Source organism: Barbus barbus, assembly GCF_936440315.1.
Source record: "Barbus barbus genome assembly, chromosome: 42".
NCBI classification, from domain to species: domain Eukaryota; kingdom Metazoa; phylum Chordata; class Actinopteri; order Cypriniformes; family Cyprinidae; genus Barbus; species Barbus barbus.
Genome location: NC_136720.1, coordinates 8,545,960 through 8,570,304, shown reverse-complemented (window position 1 = coordinate 8,570,304; position 24,345 = coordinate 8,545,960). Strand labels below are relative to the sequence as shown.

The window sequence follows — 24,345 nt, the reverse complement described above, 5'->3', positions numbered from 1 at the left end:
ACACAGTCATAACAGAGCGGCTCAGTTTATAGTATGTTAAATTTGGGCTCTCCATTTCTAGCGCCACCTATAGTTTAAAGTTCACTTATGTTTTAGCAGTAACACTTTACAATAAGGTATATTCGTTAACATTAGTTACTTCATTAGTTAACATGAACTAAAAATGCACCCTATATTTTCTTACAACATTTATTAACCTTTAGTAATGGTAATTAATAATAAAACATTTTTTTTCATTGGTTAATCATGTTAGTTCACGGTACATTGATGTTATCAGATGCAGTTAAGTTTAAAAATTTGTGTAGAAGCGTTGTTCATTGTTAGGTCATTTTGACGAATGTGGTTAACTCATGTTAACAACTGAAACCTTATAAAGTGTGGCCACCTTAGCTCACAACTTTTGAGATGTGGCGTAAAAGGAAAAAAATAAATAAAATAAATAAATAAATAAAAATCTAATTCCTTTTGTTTCAATTTTTGTTAGAATTTCAATTCCAATGTTTAGACTTTTCCATTGTTTTGGAGACAAAACAAAGCATTTACATTTACCTTATCAATAAACAGGAAGTGTTGCTGTATCGTAACAATAATTTCCTTGTTGAAACGAAACATTGTAAATAACCTTGGTTCCATGTGACCAATCTCCAGCATACTGCAATTAGATTATCTAAATCAATTCTTCTTTTTCTAAATAATTGTTAGTTGGTTGTTGAACATGCCTGGGATGGGTTAATGAAAAACAATGAGTTTATCATCATGAAGCATCTTTTTACCTTTACAGTTGTTTACAAAAAAATAAATAAAAAATCTTTAGTGTTCATCTTGTTAACACAATGTTCTAACGCTAACAATTCTTGGTTGGCAGTTGCTTCCCCCCCCCAAAAGGTTGAATGCACATAATCAGCCTGAATTCTGCAGTCTCACAGCTGTTAACAGGAAAAAATAGAAGCAACGGACAAATGTAATGAGCTGTGTGCATACTGCATGCTTGAAAGTAGGGTGAACCAGTGGCATCAATAGGAAACCCACGCATCTGCAACCATAACATTATAATTTGCCTTGTGCCGATATCGCATGTGGCTGGTCTCAGTCTGTGTGGGTGTTCTGAACTTTTGTGAATGTAGTGCTAAAGGCTTAGCATTATTTCGCCAAGTAGGACATATGCATGGATCAACATCTTTGTGGGTTTTGGTTTTATATTCCTATAAACCGATCAGCTTAGTTTTAGGGATGAAGCTCTGACAACATTCTTATCAGTGTGTCTGCTGGTTCCTAAAAAGTATTCAATATTTGAAAACCAAGTCAGACTTTGTCGCTGTCAACCGGTGCTCATTCTTGCACAAAAAAATCAATAGTGTGAGCATGTGGTACTGCATTAGTCTTTTTAAACACCATTTTATGGTATGTAAGCCAAAGCAGATTCTGCGCTGCCTTTGCATTGAACAGATGCCAATAGTTTACTTTGTTTTCCAACCGAATAATATCTGAATCACGACTGAACTCGATAGTAGTAGATGCAGTATGAAAGTGTTAAGATGGGGATGTTCTGCTATAACCCTGCTTGTAGTACTTCTTATTCTAATTTAGATGAAGAAAAATACGGAGTAAGTTTGATTAGAGAAAAGGGTAATTTCTGTGAATCAGTTCATTTCATTTTCATGCAATTACAAGTGTAAATCTAACAATAGTGACTTCATATCTCAAGTTGCAGTTATATATCATATTTGCAACTTTATTTTTCAATTATAGCTTATTCTCTCATGATTTTGTCTTTGCAATTTTCTTTCAAAATTGTGGCCTTGTATCTAGTAATTGTCTTAATTTTTTCACATTTGTGACTTTTTTCCTCATAAATTAGGCTTTATTTTAGTCATGACAACTCTCGGAAAGGATTGTAAAAGCTTTATTAATAAAATTGGAAAGAGCATGGGTTTGGTCTTGGCAGACTAGATCTGCTATGCTGTTGCTGCTGCGGAGCAAGTAGACTTGATTTGGCTAAATGCACAGATCATAAATTAAAAGGAACATGCTGCTGCTGCTGCTAGAGAGAGAGGAAGATCCCCCCGTAGCAGATATAGGCAGGTGTTGCTGGGGAGGCGGTGGGCTAGCAAGAGGATACGCATTGCGTAAAGGTACACGGTAATGATTAAGGAAACTTGATTGGCTGGGAACATAGATTTGAATGAACCAATTAGGGCACCTATAGAGTTTCATGGCTGAACTACTCATATCTACAACAATTATGTCTTTATTTTTTCCATACGCAATTTTTTTTTATCATAATTGTGGCTATATTTCTCAAGACTGCATCTTTTTTCACATTTGCAACTTTTTTTTGTAATTATGCCCTTATATTTCACAATTGCGTGTTTATTATTATTTTTTTTTACATTTGCAACTTTTTTTTTCAGATTGAATGTCCTCGGTGTAATTTTAATACTTTATATTCTTGATTAGTTATAAAAATGGTCTTGAACTTTTGTTAAAATTTGCATTATAAAATGTTTTACATTTTATCACCTTAAATTACCTTTATCATTTACCTTCAGATTTTAGTGGCCGAGTTGGGAGTTATTTTAAGAGCAACAAAAAATTATCTAGAAGCATCTAGAAAATATCCAGGAAGTCTTAAGAAGATGGTTTCCAAACTGTGCTTACAAAACCTACGTCACAGAACAGTCGAGTAAAAGGCACACACTTTTGGTTTGCTACTTAAACCATCTTCTAAATTCTTAAAATATTAACGTCTCAAATCTTTCTGGTCGTTTCTCACCCCTGCCTCTGTTTTGCTTGTGTTGTGGGGAGAATGCAGAACCTTGCGAGACTGCTCCAGCCTTCCTGCTGATGCAAACCTTTCAAGAAGGCTTAGTGCTTTAATACTGAATGAGTGTATTTGTTTATACGTTTGTGAATTTGAGAGATGGGGCTAAGTCTGTTTTTAAAAGCTGATCTCCATAGGGCTATCCACATGCTATTATTGTCTATTTGTCCACCTTATAGACTGAGTAACATGATTTATGCATCATATTCTGTTCAACAGGACAAATTCAGCTGAGAATGTGAGCTGTGGCAGATGGTACTTTAAAGATGCTTTCATGCTAGAGTCTGATGTCTGTTTGTTCCAGTTTGGTTTGTTTGCTTAGATGGTCTGTTTTCTGAACTTTTTTCCAAATTGAGTATGCGTGAAAATAATAGTCTGGGCAATATAAGGTATTCATCTTTGAGTACATCCCTAGAACCCAGGCTCCCTAATCAACGAAGTCTGGATAGGACACATCTTGATAGGTCTCACTTATTTGGTGTCCTGAAGAAACTTATGGCTTAGCTTAATAATTGGATTCCTATTACAGTCAATCAAAGTGACACCAAATAATCATCATTTTTCCACAACAGTGGAGCTTGATTTGATACAAGGCATCTTCACAAGATTCCACACATGCTCTGCTGTCAACTTGTGAAATACTCAACCAATTTGTAAGTGGCATGTAAATGCATAATGAACTACCATAGTTAGAACGAGAACAAGAAAGGCTAAAGCTAATTCAACGCAATCTTCTTTCTCTGATTTCAAATCCATTAATTGCTTTGGATATATTCTTTACTTTTTTATCCTTTTAATTAATGAACATTTACCCCTTTAATGTTTGCTCATTTTATTCAAGTTAATATCGACCCATGGCCGTTAAAAATTATCACTTTTCTTTTTTTCTTTTACATCAACATAGAACATGACATTTCATGATGTTTTACCCGTTGATGTTTTTTTTTTTTTTTTTTTTTTAATAGGTCTCTAAAAGTGTAAAATTGATTTTAGGGAATGCTAATGGATAGCTTTGTCTGGTATTATGGACCTCTTTGTCTTGACTTCATGTTATTTTGAATGTGCGTTCATTTTAAAGAAATAACAACTGCTGTTTACCTAGTGTAAGTCTGAATAATTTCTGCAAATTGGCTCTTTTTGAAAATTTAGTTTAGTTTAACCTGAAAACAAAACAAAATGCCTTTACAAGACATTCTGTGACATTTCACATGTTTTTAAGATGTTTTAATAATTGTCTACTGTAGATAAATAGCTGTCAAAATAGCATTGGCCAAATCATCTTGATATGGGTCATTATGAGCTAAAAATCTGTAAAAGACTGAGTCACGAAACAATCCCACTGCATCTGTCATGGTGTGGTGCAGGAGAAATGCACAAAGACGAAGAGGATAATGAAGAACAGGCTTTAATAATCCACATAACAGTAATCCATATCAGAGAGGCAGCACACACCCACCAGGGTAATACAGACGAGATCGGACGAGAGAAACACTGAACCGAATATACTGTAACTTATAATGGGATATAAATAGATGAGACACACCTGAACATTATGACACAATCAAACATGAGGGAAAACTAGATCACAGAGAGCACATGGGGAATGAAAACACATCAAAACGTCCATGGGTGTAACAGATTGCCCCCTCCCGGAAGTCATGACCTTGAGCCGTAGGGACAAAGGGAGGGACAGAGCAGGACTAAGGAGGACAAAGTAGTGGATGTGGGATGAAAAAAGGTGATTGGAGAAGGTTCAGGAGGTGGCCGGATGACTGGGAGGAGGACGATCAACAGAATCCTAGGTGGTGATGATGGAGGGATGAGCCAGGGAGGAGACAGTAGAAGCCAAGGCGGATCGGATGGAGACATGAGGAGACTTGGAGCAGGAGGGCGGGACCCAGGCCACAGCCATGATGGTGGCTCACGGTGGAGGAAGGGCTGACAACTCCAGTGGGCCGACCGATGGTGGCAGAGCAGGTGGAGAAGGAGCCTGAGGCGGAGACCAAGGAGGGCCAAGGTGGAGCAGATAGCACCGGGGACCGAGGCGGGGATCCGGAAGGCTGCGGTGGAGCTGGAGCGACTCAGGAACAAGGTGGAGCCGGAGGGAAGGAGGAGCCTGACAGAGCCGGAGGAGTGGAGTCCCGAGGCAACGGATGGTCGACGACAGACCAAGGTGGAGTTGGAGGGACGAGGGAGCCCGGCCGAACTGGTGGACTGACGGGCCACGATGGAGAGGAGCGAGCTATGAGCCATGGTGGAGCCGCTGGGTCGAAGGGCCGAGTCGGAGTCCAGGACTCTGAGGCTGGAGGCTGAGACAAAGGATCCTCCAGCCACGACGCCGATGGAGACTGGCAGACCCGCGGCAAATCCAACACACAGATGATGGGCTGAGGATGAGCAGAGGGGCTTACAGGAGACAGCGGTGGCGATGGTGAAGCAGGGATGACAGGAGAAGGCAGGAGAGGGAGGGTGGGAAATCTAGACAGGTAAAGGTTTCAGGGATGGTGTGTGCTGCCCACACACACCATATAGCGACTGCCAATACTGGGAGTGCGGCAGACAGGGGAACGACATCTGTGGTCGTTTCTGGGCATGCAGACCATTCAGGACAGGCAGACAGTTCAGGGCAGACAGAGAGTTCAGATGATGGCAGGAGAAGAGGGGGCGTGTCTGCATATATATCCCAATCCCAATGGCTTTCCGGGGCGATCCTCAGCACTGTCGCACTCTCTGGCGATGACTCGTCGGTCACGGCGGGCTCTGGCTTCCCGTCAGCAGTGGGCTCTGGCTTATGCTCCGAGCTGCGGGGTGATCGTGGGCTGTGCTCTCGGTTGCCTGCGAGACGTCTGTGAGGTGTGGCTGGACACTGATGTTACTGTCTACATCCGCTTCGTCCGCTGTGAAGGTCCAATGTGGATCTCCCATAGGCAGGACAAAGCGGATTTCGTCGTCCAGACCACACCGGAATCCCTCCTTCAAACAGACGTTGTCACAGCCTGCACGGTGGCAGGTGTTGAGAAACTCCTCTACATAGTCCTCCAGATTACGGCTGTCTTGGAAAATAAAGACAGTCCTCTCATCCAGCAGTGTGCTGCCCCTCCTTGAGGCAATGTTAATGGATGCGATGTCCATTAATAAAACAAAAATAAATAAACTGAAACACTTACAAAAACGAGAAACAAAAAGTGGGGAAACACGCCACGCACTGTTTATGGTCCGGTCTTCTGTCACAGTGTGGTGCAGGGGAAATGCACGAAGACGAAGATGATAATGATAAACAGTCTTTAATAATCCACATAAGAGTAATCCATATCAGAGAGGCAGCATACACACACACCAGGGTAATACAGACAAGACCGGATGAAGAAACACTGAACTGAATGCAACTTATATGGGGAACATAAAACAAGAATAATAGACGAGACACACCTGAACATAATGGCACTATCAAACATGAGGGAAAACTAGGTCACAGAGAGCATATGGGGTATGAAAACACAACAAAACGTCCATGGGTGTGACCAGAGCCGTTGAGAAACAGAGTTGTGACAACGGAAGTTCAAAACGCTCAATCGTCACATGATTCACGTAGACCTCAAAGGAAGTTCATAGCGGGCAATTGGAATGCATTGAGTTAGAGAGACAGGACTGTGATTTTTGGTAATTAGTAGACAATAAAATAATTTATAACATATACGTAGCATATGTAGCTGTATCAGTGTTGTTTTTAAAAGATAGAATCTGCTAATATCAGCTATCCTTACCTGCCTTGTTATCATATTTTAGGCTAAAGTTACCATTGTAAAAGTCCATGTTATACTAACGACATTGTGGTCTTTTACCAAGGTAACTTCATGCTCTGAACATATTTATATATATATATATATATATATATATATATATATATATATATATATATATATGTATATATATATATACAGTATACAGTATATATGTGTGTGTGTGCGTGTGTATTCTTACAACTTGTATGTTGTAGTTAAGTGCAAATCACATCTAAATGTTCATTGTCGTATTACTAATCTCATGGTAAATATTAAGTTTGTTCATAGAAAATGCATTCCAAATAAGTGAAGATATTTTAAGACTAAGTGAAAATGCATCTTGTTTAATTTTTTTTTGATTCTTGTGCACCCCTCAGTTATTAATATATACAAATATATTTGTAGTATATTCAAATTTAAAACAACTTAAAACATTTTTACACATTTAATTATATATTTTATGTATTTTGACTTATTTTATGCTTTTATTTACAGCAATCTATTTATACATTTATAATAACTATACATATTATAGACATAGTTTCAAAGGAGTTTTACAAAAAATCAATGTTTCTATATTACAAATAAGAGTTCTGTTAACAGGTGTAACGGTGTCAAAGTAATGTTCCTATGGCAGACATGTTCTAAAATTAGGCTATACAAATCACGCAGTTAAGTAACGTCATGTATTCAGAAACAATGAAACATGATGTGATCATTACAATGCAAGGAAAATTTAGCAGTTTTGTATGTTTATTCAGAGTCAGCTTCATCTGAAGTCCTCTCAAGGGCTGGTGTCATCTCTTCACAGGTGTTGGGTCATTTGAAGTCTTCATGAGAGGCTGGATATAGTCAGCAGGAGCAATCTATAGGTTACACCAACAAAATGTGATGGAATCATACTTGGGAACTGGCACTTTTTCCACAAAGAACAGGGAGAGACTTGCCAAACCCAGAGAAGAGACTCATTGTGAGGGTGATGTCTCATTACAGGGAGTCTTCAGGTGGTTCATGTTCTGAGCAAGATAGAGAAGGAAAAAAACACAGGAGAGTTATTCTCCATCACATTTCAGTCCTGTGGCATCACTGCTCCTTCAACACAGTACTTCTATAGTTGCTAAGACGTTTAAGTATAAAATACAGTAATAATGTACAGGTTTACTGTGATTACTTCTATAAAATAGTAGTGGTATATAATACATTTTTGGAAATTTATTCTGAAATGAAAACTGCTCACCTATTTTAAACTTTTCATTCTCACTTAGGTCCAATAGCATACTTTGCAATAAATCCAAGTCTATTAAATTACTCACCACCAGCAAAAGTCACGTTTAAAAGCCTTAATTAAACAACAATGTATGAAACTGCATGTAACGTTAGAGAATGAATAACATCCCGTAAATCCACTAATTAAGTGAGGAATAATCTAATTATGATCCGTTTTAATGCACAAGGCAATTTGATTAGCTGTGCTGATAATATAAAATTTGTTTCTATAAATGTCTTACCTTTTAAAAGTTCATCACAGCGGTCTTTTCTGCTGCATCTCTACGGCGCTGATAGTATGAGAGCTAACTTCTGGGAACCTTTTGTACCTTCTGTAAAAAATTGGCCATTTGAGTCAACGGAGTTGTCGCAACTCTCTCTCTCTATGGCTCTGCGTGTGACAGCATCAGTCTGATGAACAAATTCTGAAGTCCACTTTACACACCAGTTCACCTGGTTCATTGAAAAGAACCAAGTCAAAAGAATGATTGTCAGGAAAGAATGAATACAGGACATGAAATCCATAGCTGTGGGAAGATTAACGCTCAGAACAGTTTGTGATGACCAGCTGGAGCTTTATACATTTGTTTAGTGAAGAATTAGAGGCTTAACCTTGGAAGGTTGGGCAAAACGTTTTGGAGATAATTCCATTTGTTTAACCTGGAATACTAATGCTTGGCTGCATTGTCATTAGGTCGGTTGGTCTGTCACAAGCTCACAGGACAATGACCTCATTGCAGAGAAGGACACAAATTATGTTTATCTCGAAAATAAGCTTTTAGAGTAAAAGCCTTTCTTAAAAGAGACAGAGACATAAGCTATTTGGATACTTTTAGTGCATGACATCAAGCGACTCATATAAGTATGTTAATGCATTTTAGATTTTTTTTAAGAAATAAGTAGTGCTTGCCTGAATAATATTTATTATTCAGATACTTGCTAATATTTAGGGGTCATTCAGTTGAATTTGATGGAATTGTACTATACAATTATAACGCATCTTAAAATAAAATAAAAATATAAAAAATATAATGTGATAAATCACCCCAAAATGACAATTTGCTGTTAATTTACTCACCCTCAGGCCATACAAGATATAGATGACTTTTTTTTTTCTTCAGACGAACAGTAAATAAAGTGTTACCAATTCTCATTATCAACTAGTTGCATATTAGCATGCCTAATATTAACATATTGGCTGTTTATTACTACTCATAAAGCACATATTCCTTGCACAAATTGTCACTTTGAGTGTCAAAAATGCATACACTAACAAGACAAAATAATACCATAAAATTGCTTTGGTTTTTCTAGGGTATTCTAGGTGGACAAACAAGTTTTGTGTCTAGTCTGGATTATTTGTGATCCACGTTTATTGTAAAATTCTATCCACCTTTTTCTTCAATGCAGAAGTAAGCCTATGGGCGAGATTAGCCACTATAGGAAAATAACGAGAAGAGTAGCAACGTGCAGTAAGTGGTAAAACTGTTTGCACTACAAATCAGTGTGCTCTTAAGAAAATACATTAAAATAATATGGTAAAACACCAATTTGCAATATCAAGCAGCAAACCGAGTGGTTTTGTACAGCTAAAAATAGCTGGAAGCGAATGAGACCGGAAGCAAGACCCATAAAATTGACAAATTTGCCATTTTTACGGGACAAATAAAGTGGATTATGCTTATTCTCCTGCCCTCTGGCATCAGAAAAAGCATGAACTGAATATTCTTTTAATAAAATTTGACTAATTTTGGGTTGTGTCATCTAGAGTGCCTGGAAAAGTGCTGCATACTTAAGCTTACTTAAGTCTGGATTAGTTGATATACTTTTAGACCCCTGTCATCAACACACATACACAATCAAATGATTCCACTCACCAGGCCTAATCCTCTGTAAGATTGGGCTCAAACATGCCTTGAGACAGATTTTGAAGAAGTTTGTTTGTGCACTGTAAAAAAAAATAAAAAAAATCAAAACATTAATTTTATGGAAACCCTGTTATAAAGCTGTTAATTTTAATCATTTGTTTATTATGGATACAATAGTGGTGTTGAAGAAATTGCCAGGGGCACTTGAGGTCAGTGTGTTTGAAATGTGGAAAACGTTGCATTTTACTCAAAAACACAATTTAAACTTTAAAGTGATAAAAACTGAACTGTACAAACTTGGATCTAATGTTGTGTTTATGCTTTTAAAATGATGAATTTCTTCTTGTGCTGTCAGAAAGATGTATTTCATCTTTTCAAAAGCCCTTGGGCTGCTATGAGTTCAGGGTCCTTTGAAATATATAATTTTATTCTGAATCAGATTACTGCGCTCTTGATAAATGCATGCATGTCTTTCTCCTTTAAACAGAACCATCCTGTCGAAAGTTACTGTTTATTTCTTTCAAGCATACCTTGGCTATCCTTTTGAATTGTAACACTTGCTTTGGAATGTTAAATAATGGCCAAGTGTGTTTGTCAAGTTCGTTGATTTAAATACTTAAGTTTCATTTAAACAACTGTTAATTTACTGAGCCTATTGACCAAATCCAGGTTTATGTAAACTGTTAATAATCCAGTGTCAAGTCACACCCGTTAACAAAAAAACAGTTCGAAGGACTATTAACAATACTAATTAATTAACCACCACACGTTTATCCCTGCCTCCTCTTCCTAATATTTTTTTGCCTTGACGATTTATCATTTAGGGTGTCAATAAAATATTTTAAATTATAGGAAATTATGTTTCAAATAAATAAAAAATAAGTAAGTAAATAAATACATACATATTTTTTATTTACTTAAATTGATCCCAAATAATTTCATGTATCGATATTTACTGAGAAGAGTCTCCAAACACTGACTGAACATTAATTGGCGAGGCACAATGCCTAGGGCTGTGCTGACTTCTCTGCTTTGCATTAGGTGATACCTCAACAATGGTTCAAATGGTGGAAAAATTGTGTATTAAATAACTTGTGTATGGGTGGAGACACAGAATGTTAATTTGGGGTAAATGTAATTCAGGGCTAGCCAGTCCTGCTTCTGTAGGGCGACAATGACCTTGTTCCAAATGACACTCTAAACCCTCGCGATCTTCCTCTGAATCCACACTTTCATAACGTAATGCCTCTTTGACTGCTGGGCACAGCAAAATTGTGCATTGAGGGAACATTTCGGTCACAATGTTGGTACTCGTGGGCATGCTTCTAAAAGCTGAAATAATGAATGGACACCCTAGGGTCTCGTGGATTTAACAGATACGCACGTGGTGGCAAGAACACAAGTGCACATTAAGGCCCCGTCCACACGAAGACGGGTTTCTCTGTATACGCATACATTTTTTACCGTATAGGCGTTTCGTCCACACGAAACCGGCGTTTTCGAAGAGTGAAACCGATAATTTTTGAAAGCGGGTCCCAGGGTGGATAAATTTGAAAACGCCGGTTTCGTGTTTTCGTGTGGACGGCGAATCCGTATATTTTCTGAAACGATGACGTCATCAGCCCACGTCTCGCCCCTAATCAGACACCGCTGCGTCACATAACAGCGACAACAACAACAACAATGTCAGACTACGTGCCTGTGTTCGTGCTGCAGAACCTACTGAGCTCATTAGTTTTATTAAAGCAAAATCTTCTGCTTTGTGTGTTAGTTTATATTCAGCGCGCAAGGTTTACGCACATGGTCCAAGTCTTCTTCTCTGTTTTTTTGTGTATCTCTGTGGCAGAATTACAGCGCCACATATTGGTCTGGCATGTGTACTACATCGTTTTCAGTGATTCCGTGTGGACGCAGATATTTCCTGAGACGACTCCGTGTTTACGGAATTTGAGGCAAAAAAAAGATCGGATACGGAGAAACCCGTCTTCGTGTGGACGTAGCCTAAGTCTACCATTTGGGACAATTCTGCAGAGTTCAAAAGACACCTGAACCAGATCAAACACACCTGAACCAGCTAATCAAGGTGTTCAGGATTACTGGAAATGAATAGGCGGGTGTATTGAAGTAGAATTTGAACTGAAATCTGCAGGAAGGGAACACTCCTGAAGCAGGGTTTCCTGAATTTAGTGATTAATCATGATTAATAGATCAAATTGGCAGCCCTATATTTATCATAATGTTTTTTCTTTGTATACATAACCTTATACAAACCAACATGGATGTGATGTTACTGAAGTATTTTGAGTTAGTCTTCTTCAAGTGTTGGGGAAGGTTGCTTCCTCATAATTTAAAAATCGGATTACGAAATTTAGTTGTTAAAAACCAGGTGGCTGGAAAGGAGTCCTGTTTGTTAGCATTCCCATTCATATCAATAGTTGCACAATTGGCATAGAATGTAACCTTTGAGCTGAAATTGAGTTTGACAAAAGGGTGGGTTCAAACAAAAGGTGCTATCTTCTAAATTGTGTATCAGATCCAGATGAAAATACCTCTAAATAAAAGCTGAAATGTTAATCTCTCATCTCATATTCATATTGTGATGTCAAACCCAAATATTTACAGTCTACAGCAAAAATAAAGGAATTGACCTTACTGTTCCAATACTTTTGGAGGGCACTGTATATACTGTATATATATTATCGAGAGAGATTAAAAGTGGCACTTTATGTCAATATGGTTTCTGTCCTCTAGTCTAGTATGGTTCCATTTCCTCTTGACCTCACCTTTATTTATATAGCGCTTTTAACAATACAGATTGTGTCAAAAACTCCTGCTGCTGTGTCCTTGAGTTGACTCTCCAGTAGTCCAGTAGTAATTCTCCAAGAGAGACCAGGATGAATCATTCTGAATTACTCTTCAAGTAATTGCGGAGAAGAGTTAAAGGGTTGAAATAGAGGTTGAATGAGAAAGCGATCTGTCTTAGCAAATGGGATTTCTGCCCCCCACAACTCCGAAGACTGTAGAGATAAAATAACAGCATAACCTTTATTAACTCAGCCATATGACATCTTGAGTAATACTACTTACCCTCTGTGTGCCAAATCCTCTTCTATTTGCTCTGACGGACTAGAGGCACCAGCGGCATTGAGGGTGAAAAAAGGAAGCAGAGGCTTTGGTGTGGTGGAGGATGCAGTGGTGTTTCTGGACATGTCATTTATGATGGCACCCTCATATCTGGAAATTAAAGCAGTAAGCTGAGTGGCAGATGATTTGTGTTTTGCATTAGGAAGAGGTCGGCGGGGTGTGAGCTGGCTTTTGAATCGACATGGCCGATTGTCCTTCGTCGTTTCCTGCTTAGAGGAGTTTTGATGTTGGGCTTTCACGGTTGTATCTTCATGTACACTCTTTAAAATAAATGTGCTTCACGATGCCAATTTTTTTGTCAAAATGGTTCCATAAAGAACATTTAACATCTGAAGAACCTTTCTGTTTCACACAAGGTTCTTTGTGGTGAAAGAAGGTTCTTTAGATCTTAAAAAGCTAAGAAAGAGAAGGTTCTTTAAAGATCCTTTGACCGAATGAAAAAAAAATGGTTCTTCTATGGCATCGTTGTAAAAAACCTTTTAAGCACCTTTATTTTTAAGAGTGTACCATTTTGGGCTGTAGCACCTACAGTTGTAGATTTTGTCCTATGAGTGGATGCATTCACAAGAAAACATTAAATATTTCAAGCACTGATTATGGCAATCTGTAGAAAACTATCTATTGGCTAATTTTAATAAAAATTATTTTAATTAAAAAAAAACATTTTTTTTTTAAATAGCTGGCAATGGAAAAAGATGCTTTTTGAGTCCACAACGGATGAATTATATCTGCCATCAGGGGATATCTGGACCATGTTTAACAGCCAAACTCTGACTCTACGAGTACTGTCTTACTAGTCAAGTAGTAATTTTGGTCAGTCTTGTGGTTGAGTCCTCATCTGAGGCCCAGACCTGAGTTGAGTCCATGACAAGATCAAGACCTTGAAAATATGATCGAAATGACTCGAGACCTAACCAAATAATACAATACACTCTTGTATTTGAATATTTGAGTTATTAATCCAATTAACTAGAAATGACCACTTTTTTCTTTACTTTCTATTTTTAAATAAACTTTTCTAATATGATGTCACACACAGTCATTAAATAATGAATAATCAAATAATTATATGGTGAACACACAGTTCTTATTTTACGAATTCCTCTATTTGCCCACTGTAAAACTATAAACTTCTCTTTAAACAACAGTATGTTATTATGTGAATTGCGCTGACATTATGGGATTGTAAATTAACTGTCAAAGTTTTAACTGGCAAATAATGTTTTTGTGTTTTGTAAAAAAGTTGTAATATATAGCTAGTTCATAGACAATAAGGACTAAGCAGTTTAAATGGCAATGGTTATAAACGTTTTAGTCAGGTTTAAAAAAAAAATTGAGAAAAATACCTTTTTGCTAGAGTGATTGTAAAGACCCTCTGTTTACTCATTAAACTTTATTGTTGCCCATAATGTTTTATTGCACATATTCTCCTGTGTGTGAAATTCAGGAAAAATGCTTAAATTTTAAATGCTTAAAGGTTTTAAATGCTTAAATTCTTCTACAATCATATGAGATAAAGTGTCATAACAGCAAAAAAAAAAAAAAATATATATATATATATATATTACATGGGTTGACTACATCCATGTCACCAGCTGTAAGAATGCAACTGCCATTTCGGCCAGAGCAACATAACAAAAAACAGTTACAGTTTTTCTATAGGTTAATTTGATATACCCCAATAAACTATTACAACCTATTTTTTAACTGTTTGGTCTGTAATTATGTCATTTATATGTACGAAGCCAAATACATTTGGCCTTACAGCGTGAGCTTCGCTATGCTGCTCTGTGATTTGCCACAAATAGATGACTTCATTTAACACTCCATTACACAGTAAACAGGACAGTCAACTGTGACAGTGCAAAGACAGATGCACTAGTATCCTTCTGTGTAAAGCTGTTCTAGGTCAGCTTCTAGCCTATTTATGCCATAGTAGCACACCACTAAGTATAATCGGCAACTAGATTATTACATTGTATTCAATGTTCTAAAACTGATCATTTTGCATTTAGTTTTTTTTTTTAAATCCATACTTAAACTCTTAAACTCAGCTTCAGCTGATATGTATCAATTATATGCAATAGAAAAAGTGACACAAACAATGATATATTTTGTTTATTGTAAAGCCAATTAACGCTTGCTTTTATGCAACTCTTTGACAAATTCTGTTATCATGATTTATAGTGACCTCCACATTGCAAGTGTAATACTGCACCAGGTGAGCTACTGAGCAAGTTTACTTGATCAGAAAATCTGTACACATGGAGCTGTTTATGTAACACAAACATGAAAATGTATTAGTTTATAAATCATGCACTATGGTAAAAGCGTTTAGAGGTCAAAATATAGTATTGTGGGAGAAACTATATGAAAATGGTCTCAATCGATAATCTGCAACATAATCACAATTTGTGTAAATAGGGATAAAAGTTGTTGGTGATTTACAGCCACTAGTGTTCATTTCATTTCAGGTATATGTTTGGGGGTATGCAAATATACAGGCAAATAAAAATTGTTTCAATTATTTTGGTTCAAAACCGTTACATAGGTTTACTTAATTTAGAATACCTATTAGCAAAAGTATGATATTTCCTGCAAACTTCGCACCTTGACAATAGATCACACATTATCCATGTTTGACAGTATTTTCACACTATTTTCTTGTTTGGGGATTGAGGTGTTGGCAAAAGTCTGCTAGTTCAGTCCCTCACTGTAATGACCCACTTTAGTTCTACTTAATAATGAGTCTGGAAAAAAAGCCTTTACACTCTAGTGTGACCATTTCCCTATCTCTTTTCTTACAGGAACCAGACGGTTCTACACCAGTTCTGCTGTCCTGCTCCAGATGCCCCTGAGTCTGACTCTCAGGCCTGTGTACCCAGGTAGGGGGAGGGGTTGGTTTGTGCCTCCTGACCAAAAACTGCATTGCCACAGTAAAGACTGTGTTTCTGATGGTGCTAGGCAACACAACTGCCCTAGTTATACCCGTCTTGAAGTGGTTGTGAGTCTTTTCATGCCTTGTCTCCTCACAGTAAATTCAGTCCCCATTATCACAGTAAGCTGTGACCTTGACAGAACAAAAACTGATATGATTTCCATCTGAATCAGGCAAAAAGAAAAACGTGTATCTAATGTTTAACTGCCATGTTTGTCGGTAGGCATAAGTTCCGCTCAGCTGGCTTAGCTAGAGGCTACAAAAACCTTGGTCAGAGTAATTCCCTATTCTGTTTGCATAACCATGTTTACACAAAGTATCACGATAAGTATCTTGCTTTGCGCTGAATGTTCAAATCAATCAACTGGAGATCCCCATCTCTGTCCTTTTTAGTCACTTGAAGTGTTTTTAAAACAGCTACAAATCTAAGAGCAACAACCAAACACAACCACAAGATAATTAATTATGATCTGGTATTCATGTCTGCATTGGAAGTAATTTTTGTTCAAAAATACTGTGTGAAGCAGCCAATAACAGCCACTGTATTTGATGCCACTTTGGGTAAACATATATGCTAAATGAATAACGTTAATTAATCATTATTTGCCTATTTTCATATTATCTGATTATATAGTCCTTCAGGGTTATTATAATTTTATAATAATTTATAATAATAATTTTATAATTCCTGTTGTTGTGCAGCTTTTCAAAGTGGCTTGAATTGGTGGGAAGTCGTCAATAGAAATGAAGGAAAGCACTCCATATTCTGTGGATCTTGGGTGTTTGGAAAGGTTGTATTGAAGAAGAAGAGATGAGCACAGCAACTAAAGCAAATCGGTATTGATGATGGCCTTTCTCTCCCAAAGCACTGGCCATTGTTAGTTTGGTTGGAACACTGCAGTCGCCCACTGAGACGCCTCTAAATCTCACTGTAAATGCCACAGAGGGCACAAGCTATTGAATTAGACCCGGAAAGACTGCCAGAGTGGAGGATAGAAGAAAAATGCAATCGCACATCTCCCTTAGGTTTGTCTTGACAGTGTGCACTGCAGAGGTGGAAACAACATGGCATTTATCAATTGGAACATGTTTGTATGAGCTTCAAATCCTCAGCCACTCATGGGTGTTAACTGAGAAAGAAGATTCAATAACTCCAGCTGCACAAAACTTTAGCTTAAGGAGCCATTTCTACCTGATCTGAGGCTTAAAATTTTATTTTGTTGATGAAACCGAATGGTTACTTCATATTCAATTAAAAAATTATTAAACGGAGACCATGTGTTATATTTTCCAAGACAAATAGTGAAGTAGACACCAGTTTGTCCCTTGTTAAAATACACCAATTATCACAATAAATACTTAACTATTTAATAATTATAATAATGGTAATGAATTTGGCTGGCAAGTTCTAAAGTGCATTAACCTGTAGGCTGTATGCGGTTTCCAAGCAATATATCAGCTTGGCAGATTAATAACAACTTGGCATTTAGCAGTGTCTTCAAACATGGCTCATTCAATGAGAATTTAGTGTCAATTAAAATCATTCAATTGATTTTACATCATGAGTTACAATTTTAGGCTATCAGGCAAACTTTTACTGTTTAAGCGTAAAATAAACTGTTACCGCCATTTCTTTCCACTTGTGCACTGTGGATTGAGCTCACTTTCAAAAGGGAAACAATATTAACTTCACTGTTAACACTTAAGGTAAGGTCTCATTAGTTGTCATTAGTTAATGCATTAACTAACATGTACTAACAATATACTGTACATTCATTACAGTATTTATTCATCTTTGTTACTGTTAATTAACACAATCCAATCCTTTATTGTTGGTTTATGTTGCTCAAGTCCATTAAATAACATATAATTATGCAATGTTGAAATTAACATCAACTGAGATTAATTAATGTTTTACAATAACTTATTAATTAATTTATTGTTTGTTAATTAATGTACTTATTGGGACCTTATTGTAAAGTCTTACTGCTTTGTTTAACCACAGCATTACTCTGGTGCTCTTTTCAATATTACCATATTTAAATGAAACAGGATATGGAAGAAGTTAAAATTAATTTTGTAATTTAATAATAATAATAATTGAAGATAAATGGTAGATAAACCCATTCACTAAATGTTCATTTTGTATTTCAAAATGAAAAAGATGGTTCCTGCAGAAAGAGTGCTGAACATTCAGTACCAAATCCAAGGACCTCTCTGGTACAGAGAAGCAAACCACTTCAGACAGGGCAGTGACGGCAGTCCTTGAGTTGCTGGTTGTTTGCTTTTAGAGAAAACTAGTTCTCGTTTTCTGTTGTCTGTCAATTTTGACTGTTTGTCAATGAGTCAGTGTTCATGTTTCTCTCCTCATCACACCGCTGTGCTCAGAAACGCCAATTCATTCATGCCATCTTCTGCGTGCTCATAATTCATCACTTCATCATTTGTGTTATAATGTTGTTATTACTATGTAATAACAGTACTATTGTATAATATAAACAGAATAACTCAGATATTAAGGATTTTCTCACAAGACTCATTCTGATACAGGTTGCTAAGCCTCAAGTGTGATAGATAGATAGACAGACAGACAGACAGACTGACTGATTGATTGATCGATTGATTGATTCTGTCTGTCCAGCTGATCATACAATGAAAAAAGGATACTGTTAATTTTAAACAATCTGAAAAACTATAACAAGTTTGCAATAGGTGCCACAGCCAGACATTTTGGTCCTGGGTTAGAAATGTTGACAAAAACCATTACCCCAAGTGTTTACAATATCAGCATATTGGCATAAACATCTGTAAGTTGTCTTACACATCATAAACATCATGTTTCATTATTCATAGTCAGCTTTGAGGGGAAACTAGCTATGGTGTCTCTGCATGTTAATGGAATAGAGTAGAAGCTTCTTGTTGTGTTTGCGTGTCTGTTTTTCTTGCAGTCTTGAAATAGTCATTTATAACACACTCTAGCAAATAATCACCAACAAATGTGCATTTTATTTAACATGAAGAAGAAATAAATATCTCATTAAAGTGAATTCAGGGTTTTCTTGGTGGGGAAGTTTTGATTCATATGGTAATCATAACGATGAAAATGTGCCTGTCAGTTGTCTTAAAAGACATTATAGTATATTTCCGCCTAACATTTTATTTTCCACTCATTGCAGTTTTTACTAGGCATGCATGTTATAATCAGTGGGAATTGGGCTACTTTTATAATGATGCTGATGATGCAAAGGCCCCTGCCCCCCAAAAGCTGAAAGGGAAACCCTGGAAGGAGGTTTTGATCTTCCATTTTCCCCAGAAATGCGATTGGGAAAGTTTCAGTCATGATTGGGCTAGTTTTGAATACCAGTTGACCTGGCAACCGTGGTAACAACAGTGTACATATTGTGAGCTTCTTTCTATCTAAATCTAAATCTCTATCTATTTTTTTTTCTAAAACAACTGAACAAATGAAGGACTAATCACAAGTGTTACATGTCAGGAAACATTTTTATACTTTATTTTTAGATATTGTGTATTTCATTATTATTATTATTACAATTTATTTATTTATTTCCACTTTATAGATACTTCAGATAATGTTCTTTCCACTGCTGCAGCTGAGATACTGTTTGCAGCTTTTTTCTTTGGTCTGGGATTGCTGTGAGAGGTATTGTTAGTTTAATATCTGTCAAGACCAGGAAGAAGGGAATCACAGATAGAACATTTGCTTCAAGAAAACACACCATGACAAGCAGCAGCTGCGGCCCTCCTATAAAAACACACAGCATAGCTATTATGGCATACGAGGGGACAGGAGTAGCATGTGGGGTCTTTTATTATGAGTCACTAGCAGCTTTTGTCTATAAGAAAACAAATTAAATCACACACCGTCTATGGATAAAATGTATGAATGCAAAGTAAGTAATTTTGGATAAAAGTGTCTACCAGATATTTAAATGGAAATGTTGACATCAATGCAGAATCTCACATAATTCATTTTTGTAAAGGGGGAAAAATATGTTGACACCATTTAACACTTCGGTTTATTAATACCCATACTTGCAAACAGAGCACACTCTAACCTTGACCAAGCAGGCCTTGACCTAAAACAACATGATCTCATTACCAGCCCCAAATGGAATCTGCAGATTTTCATTTATTTATTTATTTTTCTCAAAATTTTTGGAATTCTAGAGGAACCGGTTTAAACATGGTCAAATGTGTTAAACAGTAGCATATGAAAGTGATGTGACATACGGCCAAGTATGGTGACCCATACTCAGAATTTGTGCTCTGCATTTATCCCAGTACACACACCATGAACACACACCCGGAGCAGTGGGCAGCCATTTATACTGCGTCACCCAGGGAGCAGTTGGGGGTTCGGTGCCTTGCTCAAGGGCACAGCGCTGTACATTCACTGCCCCCACCTACAATCCCTACCGGCCCGAGACTCGAACCCATGACCTTTTGATTACGAGTTCGACTCTCTAACCACTAGGCCACGACTTCCCCTATATAGTAGCATTCTGTTATTGGTAATTAAAAGCAGAATAAAATAGCCAACAAACTCAAGAAATCTGTAATCTCACTGAAACCAATGAATAAATTTCGAAATACCATATTTCAAGTTTAAACACTAAACAATTTAAACAAGATCGACAGCATATCAATAAAATTTTCCCCAAAGAGATTCATTTACAACTTCAAGATTGTGCGCTAGAACTACACATTATTGATAGGACTTGAATTACCTATGAATATTACATATTTATGAGATCTCATTTAAAATGAAAATGTATTGCTTTTCAACTTGTAAATTAGGTACAAGTTCTTTATGGCACTTCATTACTGTTGAGAAGCATGACAGTACTCATATTCTTGACTTTCTCAATTGAATACCACTTCCTCTCGGCACTTAGGCACGCTTTAATGAGATGCAGTATGCTAATAAGTTTGCACATTCTAGCATAATGATCCGAGTAACTGAACAGATAATCAGTCATTCAACTCTCACTAACATCAGTGCATATTAAACGTAGATGACAACAACAATACAATATAAGTCTGCAACATATATTAATTGATTATTGAAATATAAAATTCAATACGTTCAAACTTTATTGCACGAAATAAAAATTAATACAGCAAATAAGTATTTTAGACTAGAGTGATCAAAATCATTCACGATGAAAATAAGTAGGAAGTGGCTGCTAAACTCTTGTTTATCAATTCCCATGGGTTCATCTGATTGGTTGATCTCTGTTCAGTAGTCAGTTAGTAGTGTTTTTTAAATTTGGAATTAAACATATTTCCACAGATCTTTTCTGCAGTTGCTAGTTTTAACACTATTAATGGCAGAACAATGTAATTAGATTTATCGCCAAAAGCGCATAGCTTTAGCATAGTCTGATTATAATTCCAGCACATTTGTACCTGCTGTCTCTGACAGTTGGTTCACTTAATGTGCTGGGTTTGCAGAGTGTCGTTAATTAATGAAATTAGTATAACTATGCTGGGTGCTAAAAGAATACTAAAAGAGAAACAATAAGCCAGTTCAACTGCTCTGCACAGAATTCACACTATTTTGGTTACAAAAGTCATGCAATTCTAATACCACATACATCACAACATAATGCCAGGAAGAAGCGTTTTGAAAACCCCATAAAAAACATGTGCAGTTTTCTTTTCTTGTGTAGATGTATTTCCTGTTGAGACAGAAAGTTGAAGAGGTACATGTTGAAGACAGATTTTTTAAAAATTTAACTCTAGTTATAGTTCTTAACTAGTTGATTGTGACTGTGTTTGGGAACAGAGAACTAGTTTTTATTTAGAAATGTTAGAAATCTCTTGAGCCTAGTAAAACTAAAATATACAGCACCACCAGTGTAGTAGATTCCCGAACAATTTACTCTAAGGAGCCATTTTTTTTTGTTTGCTTGTTTAGATTTTTTTTTTTTTTTATATTAATTTAGGAGAAGTTCTCATAATGTTCTCTTATATTGTATTGGTAACTGTTGATTCCCCCCATTTTCTCTGGTTTGTAGACAATTTGAATTTCCAACACCCAAGCCTGCCATTTTCTTCCTAAGAAAAGAAAAGAAAAGAAAATTCAAGAATGTATTTGTAAGTGCAATTACTGAAAAATTCTCAAACTTTACAGAATTGTTAAGTTCTATATTAAGTGCTGTTATAATTATATTAAATTCATGTAATATAAAATCAAAGAAAAAAATGGAAGAAAAAAAATCCAATTTGGCTAATTTCTCTTAAGAAATGTCTTCAAGCCATTTAAGAAAAAATTGTGAATCCAGCTCAATAATTGTTAAACTCTGAAATCAATCAATCAATCAATCAATCAATCAATCAATCAATCAATCAATCAATCCAAAGTAAATATGCAAAAAATAAATAAATAAATAAAATCCAGTTTGGCTTATGCCATGCAAATAATTGTGCAAATGCATTACGCTCCACTAACAATACAACATTTATAGAAATCCAACGTGCAGTCTGCAATGCTTTGCAATGAGGCCAGCTAAAAGTTAAACAGTTCGTCTATTGTAATGATATGGTCAGGTGTTAGAATAAAACAGAGCAATTACAGAGAGTAAAAAGGTCGTCTTTCATTTGCTGTGAAACGCCCACTCAAGACACAAAGGTTAATGAACACACAAATGCACTAGTAATTAGAACCCCACATGTTATTTTTTCTTAATTACTGTCTTTTTTTTTTACTTTAATTTCTCCGTCTGACCTTCTTTCCTTTGGCACATAGTCTCAAAATGATTTCACGTGTTGCCGCTACCTGTGACCTTGCTGGCTTGTTGTGCTGTTGTCATGGGAACAGAGGCCACAGTGGGAAGATGTGCAGACATGCCCGCTTTCGCAGGCAGGCTTTAAAAAGAAAAGACAATCTCAGGTGTGTGTGTGTGTGTGTGGTTGAATGTGTTTTGAAAGTGAGAAAAAAGACCTGAGTCATGCTTAGAAATGTGAAAACCTCTGTCCCACTGTCTCTTGGTTCAAGAGTCACCATGTCTGCTTCAAAAATGAATTGCCTTTTCACCTTGTTCTTTAAAAAGTATACATATGAACAAAGATTCATAATATATATATATATATATATATATATATATATATATATAGTACAGGATGTTTAGGGTGAGATTTCAGCCAAAACAACCAGAAGGTGTTATTTCAAGCTGGTTAGTGAGATGCTTATAATTGGTTCCTAATCAGATTAATAAACACCTCAATCAATCCACCTGAGCTCAATCTAAATTAAATTTTGATTCAGTCGAAAGGGGCTGATGTGTAACTTCAATATTCTGTTCAACAGGAAAATTTCAGCCATGTAAACTCTTGAATCTGACTGTTTTCTCAATCAGATTCAAAAATACCTTGCACACATGCATAGTGCATGGTTTGCATTGAGTCTCTAGAATAACCCTTGAAATAAACAAATCATAGACAGATAACTAAACTTCAAAAGTCCATAGACTATGACTATTCAAGACTTTGAATGATGGATTGACAAAGCTTTGAAATAACCCTAACAGATGCAGTTGTTAGCGGATGCAAGGTTAACACTCCATGAGATCCAGTCATAAATGACTTTTGTGGTTTCTTACCATGCTGTCATATTGGTTAGATGATGTACTATTTGGACAACTTCTTCAAACACACTTAGGGGCCTGGCTGAATGAAAAATAAAGTGAGTTTACCAACATCCTTGTCTGATGTGGTGAGCCGATGCATACTGAGGCTATTCATAAACTTCCACTGATGGAAGAAAGCAATAGCTATTTCTATAGTGCCTTGAATACATTTTTCACTCACATAGTGTCTAGAGATTTGGGAGCCAATTGAAAAGGGAATGACTGTTAAATAGAGAGAGAGCAGATGCTCACCTGCAATGCAGTGCAGTGTTTGGAAGCACTTCAATTGCCATTCTAATGCAGATGGTGTGTACAAAAGTGTAAGTGTTTAATGCAGCTGATGCAGCACATTCAAGATCACTTACTGGCCCACCGCCAAGTCTCTATGACATTATGATCTCTAGATCTGACTTGAGTCCTTCCTTCAATGTCAAAAAAAAATATGGTGGAGCCAGACAAAATTATAAAGGAAATCATGTCAGTAGCTGGAACAGTGGAATGGAAAATACAGTGGACTTTTCGAATGATCCATGCTCAAATTCACCATTTTCCATTCTTCGCCATTTGCTTTCCTCTTAGAAATTTGATTAAACTATTTTGAAAGTGAGAAGGAAGTGTTTTTAAAATTGAGCTTTGCTTTAGGGATAGGGACTATTAAAGTCCATCACTGGCAATTCATAACTTCTTTTATATTGTTTTACGTTGGTAGCTAAAATCATAAAGTCTCATTTGTACTTTATCGTACAATTAACAAGTCACCTTTTTCGTTACCCTGGAAACTTGTTTCTTTTGTAACTTGTATTTAAAACTTTCAGAAGTATGTAGTGAGTTAGGGTTGTTGTTACTGTAGAACATTTTAATGGATGCCTTC

The 24,345-nt window shown here is 36.5% G+C and overlaps 1 protein-coding gene across 1 annotated transcript in view; it reads left to right on the top strand.

Moving 5' to 3' along the window:
* The window catches only part of LOC306861823 (IQ motif and SEC7 domain-containing protein 3-like), a gene marked incomplete at its 3' end in the record, with an annotated part of 140,770 nt that overhangs the window by 14,993 nt on the left and 101,432 nt on the right, over window positions 1-24,345 (top strand). Inside the window, exon 2 of the mRNA XM_079404310.1 lies at window positions 15,689-15,766. Coding sequence (XP_079260436.1) covers window positions 15,689-15,766 — 78 coding nt within the window. The remainder of the gene's footprint in view (window positions 1-15,688; window positions 15,767-24,345) is intronic.